This window comes from Arvicola amphibius, chromosome 1 (genome assembly GCF_903992535.2).
Source record: "Arvicola amphibius chromosome 1, mArvAmp1.2, whole genome shotgun sequence".
Classification (NCBI taxonomy): domain Eukaryota; kingdom Metazoa; phylum Chordata; class Mammalia; order Rodentia; family Cricetidae; genus Arvicola; species Arvicola amphibius.
In genome coordinates this window covers 123,094,670-123,110,832 of record NC_052047.1, presented here as the reverse complement: position 1 = coordinate 123,110,832, position 16,163 = coordinate 123,094,670, and the positions used below count along the sequence as shown (strand labels likewise).

General features: G+C 43.0%; 1 protein-coding gene across 1 annotated transcript in view; it reads left to right on the top strand.

Annotated features, from left to right (window-relative positions):
* Cdr2 (cerebellar degeneration related protein 2) overlaps nucleotides 1–13,282 on the top strand; it is a 28,276-nt gene extending 14,994 nt beyond the window's left edge. The window contains exons 3-5 of the mRNA XM_038348150.1: nucleotides 9,278–9,426; nucleotides 9,668–9,832; nucleotides 11,533–13,282. Coding sequence (XP_038204078.1) covers nucleotides 9,278–9,426; nucleotides 9,668–9,832; nucleotides 11,533–12,394 — 1,176 coding nt within the window. The 3' untranslated portion in view covers nucleotides 12,395–13,282. The remainder of the gene's footprint in view (nucleotides 1–9,277; nucleotides 9,427–9,667; nucleotides 9,833–11,532) is intronic.
* The last annotated feature ends 2,881 nt before the right edge of the window (nucleotides 13,283–16,163 follow it).

The window sequence follows — 16,163 nt, the reverse complement described above, 5'->3', positions numbered from 1 at the left end:
GGTCTAGAATGGCAGCCCATATAATGAAATGTCTCTCTGTATTTAGCTCCTTTACAGTCAAAAATTTCAAAGAAAACACAATAAAATATATAATCCAGACTCTCTGTGAATTTTCCATTTTTACGTGGCCTATTTTTACTCTATCACTTTACTTTATTCTGTCTCTTTAAAGACTTTACCCTTTTTTAAGGCATTAACTTTATTCTCTATATATTTTTTCTCTCTCTCAAGCCTACGTACAGTCATCCAACATTGTGACCCATTTAAAAGTCTTTTCTGTCTGAATCTGTCCTATTGTGAATCTGTAATTCTTTACTATCCAGGAGCACTTCCTAAAAGGTTAAGCACTTCATAAAAACTTAAGTTGTGCCATGTAGAGGTAATATGGTACCGCCTGTTTCCAGCCCAGTCTAAACCTTAACTGCGCTGTTATCATGGTAATTACAATAGATCCTGCCTGAGATCAGCACAGTTCAGCGTGGCGAGCAGAGCCAAAGCCTCTCCTGCCTCAGTCATTTGGTGCCCCTGAGCTGCACACTCCAGGCACACAGCAGTCCACATTGGAGCCGCAATCAGCAGTTTAATTCTGAGACTGAGCATGCAGCACAGAAACTCTTTTCATCCAGGTTACAGCCAAATCTGAGACACAGAGCACTGCACAGTCTGAAAACATCTCTCTGTATGGCGGCAGAAATCTGCCATGTTCTCCCGCTCGCCTAAGCCTGATTCCGCCATCTGCTCAGGTGCAGGCAGGGAGCAGGGAGCCATTGGCACGGTCTCAGTGCACTCTCCTTCCTATCCCAAGCGGGAACACAAATATCCAGGCCCATAAAAGCCACTGAAATACTTTATAGCCAGAGTTTGCACTGGCGGCACAGCACCAGGAAGCCGCGTTTTAAAATGACTCAGCTTTTTCTACTCAGCTTTTTCTCTGCCGCTATTGCCGAAACAGGAAATCTCTCTACGGCACGTCCAGGCAAACAGCAGAAAGCTGTGTTAAACTCTCTCTCTCCTTTATTTAAAGCCCTCTCAGGTTTTTAAGTGGATTTAGTCACCACGTTGGAGCGCCAATCTGTAGATGGAGCGGCGGGGCTGTGTCCCGCCACCCGGCTAGCTTTGCCCAAAATAATTACACAGAAACTGTATTTATTTAAATACTGCCTGGCCCCTTATCTGTAGCCTCTTATTGGTTGATTCTCATATCTTGCTTTAATCCATATTTAGTAATTTATATAGCACCATGAGGGGTGGCTTACCAGGAGAGATCTTAACCTGTGTCCATCTCAGAGAGGAGAAGTATGGCTACTGCATATGGCGACTGCCTGAAGTGTCTCCCCAACTCTGCTTCCTTTTTCCCACAATTCTGTTCTGTCTACTCAGCCTACCTAATTTTATGTCTCTTAAAGGGCCAAGGCAGTTTCTTTATTAATAATAAAAGTCACACATAGACTCTCCTCCATCAGCTATGTTTATTCATGGTCTTTCACACATAGTCAATAACTGGTTAATATTTTTGAAGGTATGGAGGGAGCACTGGCCTTTGTATTCAGAGACTTTGGGCATCATAAGCCTTTGATTATATTTGCAAGTAGAGTTCAGCCATGTAAATCATCTCTTAGATCTGTCTGCTCCATCATGTAATGGTGATAAATGTTGGCACTACATTGGTGCAGGGTGCTCTGAGGGGATGATGAGATCATAAGAATATGTTTTGGATTTCTATAATTACTACATCATTATCTACTCATTTCAGAATATTTATAGGGAACAGTCTTAATTTTGAAAAAAAATCCTGTCTATTTAGTGGACAGTAAATCTTAAAAACTTGGCAAGCTAGGGCTGGGAAATGGCTGTGTTGGTAAAGTGACTGCCATACAAACACAAAAACCTGAGTTTGTATCTCCAGAACACACCCACATGAAAGCCAATCATGATGGTGTACATCTGTAATGCATTGGGAGCAGAGACAGGTGGGTCCCTGACTACCTCTCTGTAGGGCTATGGGTGAACTCCATATTCAGAGAGAGACCCAGTCACAGTAAAAGGGAGACACCTAATGTCAGCCTCTGGCCTCCACACATAACATGTACTACACATAATAAACACAAACCAACTTGGTAAGCTTTTAATAGTGTGATGATATGTGACTTTTAGTTTCATATTCGTACTTCTCCACCCCTGTATGTCCTATGACAGAAACATATTACTATAATCAGGGAAAATGGACTTTCAGTGTTTAATAGGAATTATTTTTTCACTATTACTAAAAATTATTTTATATTAAATTTAAAAGACTTGGCTGTAGTCCTTGATTAAAGGTTAACTCTCACACTGCTGGGCAGCTAAATTTCCTTTGTTGTTGTTTTGAGACAGGGTCGCTCTCTGTAGTACTGACTGGTCTGGAACTCCCTGTGTAGACCTGGCTGGCAGGGACTCACAGAGATCCACTTGCTTATGTCTCCTGGGGCTGGGATTAAAGGCATGTCCCGCTATGCCTGGCTCCTGGCTTTTTTAAACATGAGTTCTGGGGATTGAACTCAAGTCCTCATGTTTGCAAGGTGAGCACTTTACCAGCTGAAGCGTCTTCCCAAGCCTGATGTTCTTGTTGGCATTTTCATCTACTTTGCTGCTACTCTCATGTCCCCCAATGTGGCAGTCAGACCTGAAGTAATGTCCCAGATTCTCAATTGAGAAAATGAGAATATTAGAAGTATGTATGGACTTTGAGGTGAATAGTGGGAAAGATAACCTATTTCCTTCTGTATGAAGTGAAGAAAAAAAAACTAATTTAGAGATCTAGGCTAACAGCATACATAGTTTGGTGTCTGCCATACACAGCACTTACTTAGTCAGTAGTTTTTCTTTGCAGTTGCTGAACAAATGAGACTCCCTTGTTGGTTGTCTGTGACTGAGTCTTGAAGAATTAATGGCTTTTCTGATTATTGGTGGCTTAATATAATTAAACTAAACTCCTACCGCATGAAAACAAGCTCCTTGGTGTGCTTGGGTTATCCTCAAAGCCAAACCGTCTAAGGCTGAGATATCACAAGTTCTTCAATGGCTACTTTGTGTTTTTAATCACAGATTTTCATATAGCAAACAAGAGGCACTTTTTGTAGGTTTTAGTAGCCATTTTGTACTTATCTGCATGTTGATTTATTTTTTGTAAGTTGGTCACAAGCCTAAGTTGTCAATTTTTTTAAAAGGCTTAACTTGGGCTCTATGCAATATGTGGTATGTATTATAAATATTTCCCCTTCAGGTTTCTGAGCCTCTGAGTGATGTTGGGTCATGAGAATAGAGTGTCAAAATGGGAATTAGTGGTTAATAGGCTTTTCCCCAGGTCTAGAGCCAAGCCCATCACAGAAGCTTTCAAATTAGACCTTTCTAATTGACATGTGTACTCTGAATTTGTGGTACTGAACACAGCTATTGTAAACAGAGGTCTAGAAATGAATATTTAGCTAATAAATTGTAATTCCTACTAAATATGTAAGAAATGAGCTAGATAGAGAACAGTATCCCAGAAAGAGAGGGCAGTAAGAGTCAAGCGGTTGAGTGGATTGTTGTGTTGTCTGGAGAGGAGTGCGGGTCCTCGGGTGCTGCTGTAGATAAGAGCAGGTGCTCTGGCGAAGAGGCCAGGCGAAGAGGCCAGGAGAGGATGCCGGAGAGGGGCCAGGAGAGGGTGCCGGAGAACCTAGACACACGGGTGCTGGGAACTAAAGCTGGGTCCTGTGCAAGAGTGGCAGGTGCTAACTGCTAAACAGCTTCAGCCCCTGGCGCAGGTTGCAAAGAGCTTATGCTGAAAATGAGGCCTCAGGATAACTAAAGTGCTTGGCCACGTTTATGCCATAGATCCTGCTAGCTGTCTGTCAAACAAAGTCTGGTGAGCCTTTTCAAATGCACTATAGCACCAAATGTGGTTCAGTCTCAGAATCTCAGCATTTAGGGGCTGAGGCAGGAGGATTGTCAGCTTAAGGCCAGCCTACATAGCCAGACCTCACCATCTCAACTAAACACTGAATTATAAATGAAATGTCATATTTAGATAGCCAGAAAATATTGTAGAAACAAATTCACGATATACTAATACAGAATATATAGGCATCCTGAGAACTATCGTAATTTCAAATAGTGACATATCTAAGTAAAATGCCAGCATTTCTGTAAACCCTACAGTATGATATGAAATACTTGTGATTTCTATTGGTGGTAAATGCCCCTGGTACTGCTGTAGTTTGTAACTTTCATTCATAATTGAAGGAAATGCCTTCCAGTTTTCAGTTAGAATTTTTCAAATAGCTGTCTTCCCCATCAGTGTTCACAGACCCATTCTAAAGGCTGTCTGTGAGCCCCAGGTGAAGAGCTGCTGGGTTAGATGGAACCAGCCAGAAGTACCACGGAGAGGGCTCAGCTGTTGAGAGTTTAACAGTATATGATGCCCTGACAGAGGGCTGGAGTTTGGCTCCCAGCTCCCATATCAGGCAACTTATAGCTGACTATAACTCTGCCTCTAGGAGGAATCTGACACCTCTGGCCTCCACAAACTCCTGCATCTATGTGTCCATATGGTATGTGTTTGCACACACACACACAATTAAACATAATAAAAGTTATGTGTATGGGTTTATCTGTGCACATGTATGCAGTGCCCAGAGACACCAGAAGAGGGCATCAGACTGGAGTTACAGACAGTTGTGAGCAGACATATGGGTACTAGAAATTGAACTCCAGGTCATTTGGAAGAGCAGCCAGTGCTCATAACTGCTGAACAAATCTCTCTGGCCCCATACAAAATAAAAGAGATAAAAAAAAATGCACCTGCCTTTAATCCCAGCACTTGGGAGGCAGAGGCAGGCAGAACTCTGTGAGTTCAAGGGCAGCCTGATCTACAGAGCGAGTTCCAGGACTGGCTCCAAAAAACCCAGTCTTGAAAAACCAAAAATAAATAAATAAAAAATAAAAAAAACCCGGAGACGCCATAGCTAACACGTGGAGCTGACGGGAACACGGAGGTGACTGGGGAAGTGGTGGAGCCCGGTGGACACTAAGAGTGTGCGGGCTCCCTTTCGTCACTGTGACTACTCTGCAGTCAGCACTCGGGCACTGGGTGGCGATGCTGTGACTCTGTCCTGTGATGACCAAGGGTGACGGCAGTAGAGGTGAAAAGTTTTTCTCTGTATTGTAATGGTTGAAATTTTATTATTTGTATGTTTAAAATTATAGTTTAAAAACACGTTGGGTAGGATTTAGTTATCTGTAAAAATTCAGAATTTGAGTGGATTGAGAAGTCATAAAGTAATACAAAGTTAAGATGACTAGCTTGTAGTGCTGAGGAATTATATATTATTATATACATATAATTATATATATATAATATAGTAGGAATATATGGGAATGTAATGCTGCAGTAAACATGATGTGTCAGACAAACTGTAACTGACTCTAGTGAGTGACAGCAGCTGTGTGGTGTAAAGGGGAACAGTAGCCATTAACCTAGCTTGGTACTAGAGTTACAGCTTACAGGTAGGACACTTGCCTAGCTTCAAAACATGCATGTACATGCACGTGTCAGAGTTTGTCTTGGTACATGCTAGACCCCAAATAAAAAGCCACTGAGCTGTTTCCTGCATGCCCTGATGCTGTGAACCTGACTGAGGTGACAGGGCAATATAGAAAGGAAGATACACAGACACATGTCAGAAAAGCTGAGATTAGGTGGGCCGGCTCGCTCTGATGGAGGGTACCAAATGTAGCAGCAGCAGCCGGGAACTTAAGTGTTTATTTTGTACACCTCGATGGAAGAGACAGGTTTTTTGTATACAGCTGATAAGGTGAGTTTATGGTCTATAGCTGAACAAGGAGACAGGTTTAGCTGATCGTGGTGAGAGGTTTCTGCAGGGGAACGGTTTCAGGTGTAACCGTCAGGAGAAAGCTGTGGTGTTTGGTAGTTTCCATATTTACTGATCAGTTCATATATAACTGATCATACTTAAGACTGAATATGAGGAAGTCTTAGCCATTTCTGTGGGTCTGAGGCATCAGGAATCCTTGACATGGCTATGCCCTGTCAACCATGTACAGGACTTAATCTCCTGGCACAGTCATTCAGGGCTTCCTCGGCTCCCACACCACTGGGTCAGGAGAAGGGAACTTCCAATATTTTCCATGTTGAAGATCTGCATTTCTCTACTAAGTACACTCATGCACATGTTAGTGTGCAGATGTGCCACCACACACAGCGGGGGTAAGTACACTCATGCACATGTTAGTGTGCAGATGTGCCACCACACACAGTGGGGGTAAGTACACTCATGCACATGTTAGTGTGCAGATGTGCCACCACACACAGTGGGGTCAGAGTTAGCACTCGTCTTCTACCATACGAGTTCTGCGTTGAAATCTGGTCCTCAGGCTTGGTAGCAAGTGCCTTTACCCCGAGCTATCTTGCCACCACGATCACATACATTCTTTTGACCCTAAACTCTTTACCCACTTGAGTATTCCTAAGAAATGAAACACATTCCTGCAGATGACAGGAAACCACGTGTCATGACTAGCCGGGGGCAGAACCCAGAGCTTTCTCCTACAGGTCTGAAAAGGCTTCCTGTAAGAAGTTGAGTGGTTGTTTTCCAAGGGACCAAGAGAAACTTGTGGAGATGTAGACAGTGAAAAATAAGTGGACTTTCATAGATACCCTGCTTCGTGCTAACTTAGTTACTTAGCTCATTTAATCACGTCAGTTCTAGCAGCTACTAACATCTACAACCCTTACCACTGCCGAACCCCAGTTCTGAGGTCTTAATCCCTTAAGTTTACATCAATTTAAGTGCTAGCAAATTTTTAACTGATCTGAGGCTGTTTGTAATCTTTATACTTTTTTTTTTTTTTTTTTTTTTTTTTTTTGGTTTTTCGAGACAGGGTTTCTCTGTGGCTTTGGAGCCTGTCCTGGAACTAGCTCTGTAGACCAGGCTGGTCTCGAACTCACAGAGATCCGCCTGCCTCTGCCTCCCGAGTGCTGGGATTAAAGGCGTGCGCCACCATCGCCCGGCCCTCTTTATACTTTTTGATGTGAAAGTTCCAATGCTTAATTACAGAGTCCTGCCCGAACCTCACAGGAGTGTTAATAAAGCATAAGTTATAAGTACTATAGTTTGCTTGGGAATGGTGATGGTGGTGTTAGTTCAAAGAATTTTCAGAATATTTTTGACCCCGAGAGGTTCATAGGAGAAAGTTGAAGCCAAAGAGGGGTTGTTTGTTCTGTGCATATGTTATGTAAACATCCCAAAAGTTACATGTGATACCACTGAATACCACTGAGCTCTGTTTATTCAAAAGAAGACTGTTGAAAGACAGCCACAGTGGTACACACATGTAATCCCAGGACTAGGAGGCAAGTCAGAAGGGCCAAAGACCAAAGCTGGCCTCTCTGGAGGTATATAACAGACTTTATCTCAAAAAAGCAAAGGTCACCCAGCAGTGGTGGCGTGGTGGTCCACACCCTTAGTTACAGCACTCGGGAGGCAGAGGCAGATAGATCTCTTGAGTTCAACGATAGCCAGGGCTACACAGAAAAACCCTGTCTCGGGGAAAAAAAAAGTCACTTGGCTCTGATGGTACTTGAATAGTTCTGTAAAATACCTCAGGAAGAGTTTTTGTTTTGTTTTGTTTTTGTTTTTTCAAGACAGGGTTTCTCTGTAGCTCTGGTGCCTGTCCTGGAACTAGCTCTTGAAGAGACCAGGCTGGCCTCAAACTCAGAGATCCGCCTTTGCCTCCCAAGTGCTGGAATTAAAGGCATGCTCCACTACTGCCCGGCTAAGAAGGGTTTTTAAAGTCAAGTCTGCTACCATAGGATTATATTTAAAACCTCTTTTTTTTTCCTCTTTGGGTCATATCCAGTAGGAATGTTCAGTTTGGAATATCTGCTACACTTTAGTATGCTGGGTGGAACTGAGTAGGGAGGGAATCCAGATGACCTAACTCTGGCATTAAGATTGTGCTTATTGGGGCTGGAGAGATGGCTCAGAGGTTAAGAGCATTGCCTGTTCTTCCAGAGGTCCTGAGTTCAACTCCCAGCAACCACATGGTGGCTCACAACCATCTGCAATGGGGTCTGGTGCCCTCTTCTGGCCTGCAGACATACACACAGAATATTGTATACATAATAAATAAATAAATAAATATTTTTTTTTGAAAAGATTGTGCTTATTCCCCTATTCTTGGTCTTCAGAAAGCAGTCTTAGCAGGATCAAGATGAATAACCTGGTAAGTAAGTTGAGAAAGATGGTGGAGACGGCATTCTTGTAGAGTAGAAGTAACGAGGATTTGATATCTGTTAAAGTATCTGGTAAAATCAACGTATTTCAACTAGTGTTTGTCTGAAACATCTCACTCAGGAAAAAAAAGATTGATTTTTTTTTTCCAAGTGAAAACCATCAAAATTTTTTTTTCACGTTAAGCTTTTCTTTCTTTTCCTTTCGGTTAAACATTTTTTAAAACTTTTCTGTTCTTTAAAGATATTATTTTTTATATGTGTGAATCTTATGCCTGAATATATATATGGCACTGAATATATCAGGCACTGTATGTATTCCTGATACCTGCAGAAGTCAGAAAGACCAGGTCCCCTGGGTGCTGAGTGGGTGCTGGGAACCAAACCCATGTTCTCTGCAAGAACAAGTTCTCTTGACCACCGATCCATCTCTTCAGCCCCTATTAGACATATTTTGTTTACATTTATATTGTTTTCCCAAACTTTTCTTCTTGTGGGATTATCATATTTCACTTTGGGTTTTGCTTTTGAATGTTAAGCATATGTTTTATAAAATTAGACTAACCTCGTGTACGTAGGAGTATTGTCAAGCAGTAATGGAGCTAAACACATCAAGGATAGCTTGTGACTGTCTCTTATTAAAACAGGTAGTTTTTATTGGAATTTAACTTCTCTTTTCCATTAAATAAACCAACAACACTGGTAGAATATAAAGTTCACATTTGGTCTCTGTCCCTCATTCTGGTATAAAACTCCTCCAAAACCCCTGTTGTCCTGAATACTAGGATGAGGAATGGCATTAGAAGGCTGCAGCATGCAGACCATCAAGGCTATGGGAGTCTCTGGGCTGGGCAAACATCACCATGCCGGGAGGGTGCTGAGCCCACACGTGGAAGCCCTAAGCCCTCAGCTGGCATTAGTTGGTGTTGGGGAGCCCGACAATCCGTGTTGAAGCGTGCGGGCTATCTTATCTGTGTGCTACCTGCTGTCACTCTTCTTTCACAGTACCTGACCAAGCAGGTGGAGCTTCTGCGGCAAATGAATGAGCAGCATGCAAAAGTTTATGAGCAGTTAGATGTCACAGCAAGAGAACTGGAAGAAACCAACCAGAAGCTTGTGGCTGAGAGCAAAGCCTCGCAACAGAAAATCCTAAGGTAAAATCTGTTACTGAGGGAAGTCTACAAAGGAGTTATTTAGTATAATTTGAAGAATGTGTCTGTAGAGGGGTTGAGCCGTATAGGATAAGGGTTCATTATTTTAGGGGACTGAGGATTAACTGTAAGTCTTTTCCAATTAAGAAAGCCAAGTTTGAGTGGGTCACATCTAATCCTCTTTCATTGGTTTTGATCTTAATTTAATGTGATAAGCAGCAACCAGCTTGTGTCTTATTTACAGCCTGACAGAAACAATTGAATGCCTACAAAACAACATTGATCACCTCCAGAGCCAAGTGAAGGAGCTGAAATCTTCCAGCCAAGAAAGAGAGAGGCAGAAGATAGGTGACCAGGAGAAACCAGCACCCAGCTTCTCCTATCTGAAGGAGCTGTATGACCTCCGCCAGTAAGAGCCTACCTTTCTGTGGGTGTGCAAGCTGGGGACACCCCATGGCGTGACGCATTCTGGATTACAGGAGATGAAAAGCTCCATTTCAGGATGTGCCCTTTGCCTGTTAAGCCCAAAGCCACTGAACTTAAACATAACAGTGAGAGCTTATGGGTATCAGTCATTCTTTTCATTTTAATTTGTTAAATATTAGTTTAAAATTAGTAATACTTCTGCTACAGTATAGATTTGGGGGATATATTTCACATTAGAATGAAAGAAAAAAACAGAAATTTTGGAAGCTGGGTGTGATGGTGCATGTCTCTACTTCCAGCACTCAGGAAGCAGGGGCATGCTCTGTGAATTCCAGGCCAGAACATAGCAAGTTCTGGGACAGCCAGGACTACAGAGAGAGACCTGTCACCAAAAAAAATAAATAAATAAAAATAAAAAATTGATAGCACAAAAATTGGCAAATATTTTCACCTAAAGAAATGCCTTTATAATTTGTAGTTATGAGTTTGAGTCTTTAATAATTGCTTACTAAACACCTGTTACACTACAGTTGATGTGCCAGTCGTCAGGAATAATGACCCAAGTAGACATGACCTGTGTCTTCATGACCTTCCATAAAGTCAGATGCTCCACAGCCAAGAAATAAATACGCAAGCTGCCTGTGCCCGGGCAGGAGAGGCGGTTAATGTTTCTCGTCCTTTACTTTTTGTCACGTTACCTATGGAGATTCGAGCGGTTTGAAATAAGGTCTCATACAGCCCATCTGGCCTCAAACTCCTGATCCGCCTGCCTCCACTTCCCAAGAGCTGAGATTACGTGTGTGCACCCGGCACTATGAATGTTTTCCAAAGACAGATACTAAGTCTCTCGCAGGTCAGAATTTCTTGGCATGAACCTAAAGCTGCTCCGGTGGTTCTGATGTGTATTCTAAGTTAAAAGTCCAAACATCATGTTCCATAGCCTTGGTCTGACATTATGGAGAACATTTAAAACCCTGTAGGTCCAGATAGCAGACCAATGAGGATCAATGGAGTGAGCTCCAGGTTTTCAAGACTACCCAACTGGTTGTGATCTGCAGCTGGAGATGAGACTGTCTGGTCCATTATATTTCCTAGTAAGCCACTGTCATTCTGCTGATCTGCCAGTGAGTTTTCTACACTACTTTTACTATTAGGAGGAAAAATTGGTCACAAAAACTGTGTTTGCTTTCAAGAATTTTCCAGGGGCTGGAGAGATGGTTCAGTGGTTACTTCCAAAGGTCCCGGCAACCACATGGTGGCTCACAACTATCTCTAATGAGGTTTGCTGCCCTCTTCTGGCCTGCAGGCATATACACAGACAGAATATTGTATGTATAAATAAATAAATAAGAATTTTCCAGCCTCATATAGCTTCATTTTAGCCACTGCTTGTAATATTGAGTGGGCTAAAAATTGGTGTCACTGCTCCTTTAAAAGATTTGGTTGAGTTGGGCGATGGTGGCGCACGCTTTTAATCCCAGCACTCAGGAGGCAGAAGCAGGCGAATCTCTGTGAGTTAGAGGCCAGCCTGGTCTACAAGAGCTAGTTGCAGGACAGCTATGGCTGTTACACAGAGAAACCCTGTCTCAAAAAAACAAAACAAACAAAAATTTAGTTGAAAAACCCCAGCAGCCTCCTTTGCACTGTAAGTTGACCTTTAAATATTTCCATGTTCCCTCATAGACACTTTGTATATGACCACGTGTTTGCTGAGAAGATCACTTCCTTGGAAAACCAACAAAGCCCCGAAGAAGAAGCAAACGAGCACCTGAAAAAGACAGTGAGGATGTTGCAGGCCCAGCTGAGCCTAGAGAGGAAGAAGCGAGTGAGCGTGGAGGCGGAGTATAAGGTGGTGCTGAAAGAGAACAGTGAGCTGGAGCAGCAGCTGGGGGCCACAGATGCCTACCGAGCCCGGGCACTGGAGTTGGAGGCTGAGGTGGCCGAGATGCGGCAGATGCTGCAGGCAGAGCATCCTTTTGTGAATGGGGTTGAGAAGCTGGTGTCCGACTCTTTGTTTGTTACTTTCAAGGAGCCCAGCCAGAGCCTGCTGGAGGAGTTGTTCCTAGCTGCTCCAGAAGCACAAAGGAAACCACTCAAGCGCAGCAGCAGTGAGACGGTGCTCAGCAGCATGGCAGGGGGTGACATTGTGAAGGGCCATGAGGAGACTTGCATCAGGAGAGCTAAGGCTGTGAAGCAGAGGGGCATCTCCCTTCTGCATGAAGTGGACACTCAGTACAGTGCCCTGAAAGTGAAATATGAAGAGCTACTGAAGAAGTGCCAGCAGGAGCAGGACTCACTGTCACACAAGGCCGTCCAGACCTCCAGGCTGCTGGCCAGGGACCTGACAGGACTGGTAACCCAGTGTGAGGCTGGAGCCAGTGGCTGGGAACCCACCCCTGTCACCCCAGAGCCCACCACTTCCCCCACCACTACACCTCCAGAATACAAAGCACTATTTAAGGAGATATTTAGTTGCATCAAGAAAACAAAGCAGGAAATAGATGAACAAAGAACAAAATACCCATCTCTCTCCTCTTACTCTTAACGAGACCTCCAGTTCTAATCTGCTTGTTTTCTCTCCCCGCCTCCTATTCAGACACATAAACGCAATTTCAAAAGCTTGATGTTGCTAAAGGTATCTGCCTCATTGCTTTGCTTAATTGGCAACAGCAGGAAGCGAGGTGGCTGGCAGTGTTTATCTCATGGTAAACTGGCCTTTGGTTGGTGCACTGATTATCTGATTTCCAGGAAAAGCCCTGGAACCAGTGGAGGGGGATCCATGTAAATGGGGTAGGCTACAGTACCTACAGTGCGGGGCAAAGGACAGAATTGGAACAAAACTAGGCTATTCCTATAGCTTCCATACTCAGCTTTCAAACTACTTGGAACTCCAAGGTCTGTTTAAGTAAAAATGCTTTCCACAGACATTCGATAGAATGTTGAGAAAGCAGGAATTAATCTGAAGTAGATGGTATTAACAAGCTTCTTAAACCCCTAAGTTTTGTTGCATCTGCTACCAGTTGAACGATGACTGACAGGTAATCCTAATATTTATAAATTTTAAATGAATACCAGTTGAAGTGGCAAGTTTTGGTTTGATAATGCCTGTTGGTATATGCCCAGCATTCGACTGTTTTACTCAGAGTCAGACATGTAGTATTTTGTTTTCAAATAGAAACTAAAGGAGAAATCTTAGATGTGATCAGCGCTGACCACTTGGCAGCCACAAGCTGCTCCTACTCGGTTCTTAATTCCTAGACTTGCAGAAGTTCCTGTCTACTTCATTACACAGTATTGATGTTCTGACTGTGGAAACTCTTTCTCTCACTTGTATACTTTTAATTTAAAAATATTTAAGAGAACCATGGTTCTGATTATTGTATATATTTTTCTAGAAGCTGAATAAAGCTATCTATGAATGTGAACAAACAGATCTACTGCCTGTTGTTTTAAGCTTAATGCCTTTTTACAGATGAAGCCAACTGTCCTTTTCCCAGTAGATAACTCTAGGGAATTTGACAATGATTTCCACTCATTTTCTTTTAAGCAGGAAATCCTTAGGATTGTATTACTTAACAGAAATTCTGTACATGTTGTTAAATATTATGATTGAAAGCATTTTTCACTATTTTAGAAGTTCTGGCTTAGTTCTGAATTCATAGCACTTAACTAGTTGGTTGTTAAAAACATCTGATCAGCTAATGGTTAAAAACTTTAATGTGTGACTGTTGGGCTGGAGCAAAGGCTCAGATGAGCAAAGCACTTGTGCAAGCACTAAGACTTGAGTGCACAGCACAGCACCCACGTAAAATATGAGCATGGCAGCATGCACATGCAATGCCTACCACTGTGGAGACAGACACCAGCAGATCCCCAGGACGCACTGGCCCTACCCAGTCAGTAAAGTCCAAGTTAAGTGAGAAACTGTTTCACAAAATGAGAGCAAGGGCTAGAGCTATGTCTCAGTGGTTCATTGGTTAAGAGACCACTGCTTACCCAGCAGTGGTGGAGCATGCTTTTAACCCCAGCACTCGGAAGGCAGAGGCAGGCGGATCTCTATCAGTTCGAGGCCAGCCTGGTCTGCAGAAGGAGTCCTCCAAATCTACACAGAGAAACCCTGTCTCAAAAAAAAAAAAAAAAAAAAAAAAAAACCAAAAACAACAACACTGCTATTGCAGAGGACCTCAGTAAGTCCCCAGCACCCACATCAGGCAGCTCACCACTGCCTGTAACTCCAGCTCCATCCAGGTGATTGGGATGCTTCTGACCTTGATTGAGCACATGCACATACATGTGCTTGCCTGTACAAATACAGAATTTCTTTTCTGAAAAGAGTGATGATAAAGGAAGACATTTGATATCAACCTCTGGCCCATAAATACATCAACACACACACTAACATTAGTCAGATATGATGAGTATTGATTCTAAATTACATATGCCTTTAAATTAGCTCTTTTTTTTCTCGGTTTTTCGAGACAGGGTTTCTCTGTAGCTTTAGAGGCTGTCCTGGAACTAGCTCTTGTAGGCTAGCCTCAGACTCACAGAGATCCACCTACCTCTGCCTCCCGAGTGCTGGGATTAAGGGCGTGCACCATTACCTCCCAGCCACCTTTGAATTAGCTCTTAAAGTTTTATACCAGTAGCATGGATAAATGACCTGAGTTCACCCGGGCAGTGGTGACAGACGCCTTTATTCCCAGCACTTGGGAGGCAGAGACAGTACAGGCGGATCTCTGTGAGTTCAAGGCTAGTCTCGTCTACAAGAGCTAGTTCCATGGTAGACTCCAAAGCTACAGAGAGACCCTGTCTCAAAAAACAAAAACAAAAATTAAAAAAAAACCTGAGTTCAGTCTCCAATCTCCAGAATCCACATGGTAGAAGAGAACCAAGTGCCATGAATTGCCCTCTGATCTCCACACTGATGGCAGTTACATGCCCCTACATATACACTCACAAACACAATGTAAAAAGCAAAAAATTTAGTTTCAATTTTTGTCTTGGTTTGAGAGGGATTTTACTATATAGCTGTGGCTAACCTAAAACTCACTTTGACCAGACTGGCCCTGAGCTTGCAGCCCTTCTACCTGTCAAGTGTTAGGATCTGAGTACCCACACCAGCCTCCAGTGTTTTTTTATTTTTGGGTTTTGTTTTTTTGTTGTTTTTTTGTTTTGTTTGTTTGTTTGTTTTGAGGTGGGGGTTTGTAGTGAAGAGGCGAGCGGGCAGGTCTGCTTTGCATCCTGCTCGGATCCCACACGGCTAGCTTTACACCCGAAATAACAACACACAAATTGTATTCATTTAAACACTGCCTGGCCCATTAGCTCTAGCCTCTTACTGGCTAACTCTCACATCTTGTTTAACCCATTTCTAATAATCTGTGTATCACCACAAGGTGGTGGCTTATCAGGAAAGATTCAACATGTCTGACCTGGTGGCTGGCTTCATGGCGACTGACCCAGAGAGGAGAGGCATGGCGATTGCTTCACTTCCCTCTTCCTCCCAGCATTCTGTTCTGTCTACTCCACCCACCTAAGGGCTGGTCTATCAAATGGCCAAGGCAGTTTCTTTATTAACCAATAAAATCAACACAAAACAGAAGACCCTCCCAGGCTGGAGAGATGGCTCAGAGGTTAAGAGCATTGCCTGCTCTTCCAAAGGTCCTGAGTTCAACTCGCAGCAACCACATGGTAGCTCACAACCATCTGTAATGGGGTGCCCTCTTCTGGCCTGCAGAAATACAGACAGAATATTGTATACATAATAAATAAATAAATATAAAAAAAGAAGACCCTCCCACAATTTGAGGGGTTTGACCTCAAATTGGTGATCTTGCTGCTTTAGCCTTTCAAGTGCTGGGATTACAGGTTTGTTTGTACTGCTACCTCCAGCTTTCTTTCCTACCAACCTGTTCTATGCCCAAACCAGCCAACCAGTTTCCTCCGTATTCTTCCCAGACAGGCACACACTAGCACAGCAATGTTTGCCACCCACATTTAAAAACAATGCTGTATTGTAACTACTGTGTCTTAATGAAGCTATATAGCATCACAGCCTCAAGGAGATGATTTCTAGCCTCCAGTTATTGAAAATGTAATGCCCACATATGTACATACATTTGAACATGACTGAGAAGTGAAGGTGAAAAGATGGGCGCACTTTGGCATCACTGAACTGTCATTCTTCAGCTAACTGCACATAAGGCTGCCTGGTTTCTCACACCCATGCCAGTGAGCTTTTGCTTTTCTGAGAAAGGGTCTCATGGATGTTGCTTAGGCTGTTCAATAAACTTTCCTATTAAACTAATAGGAGG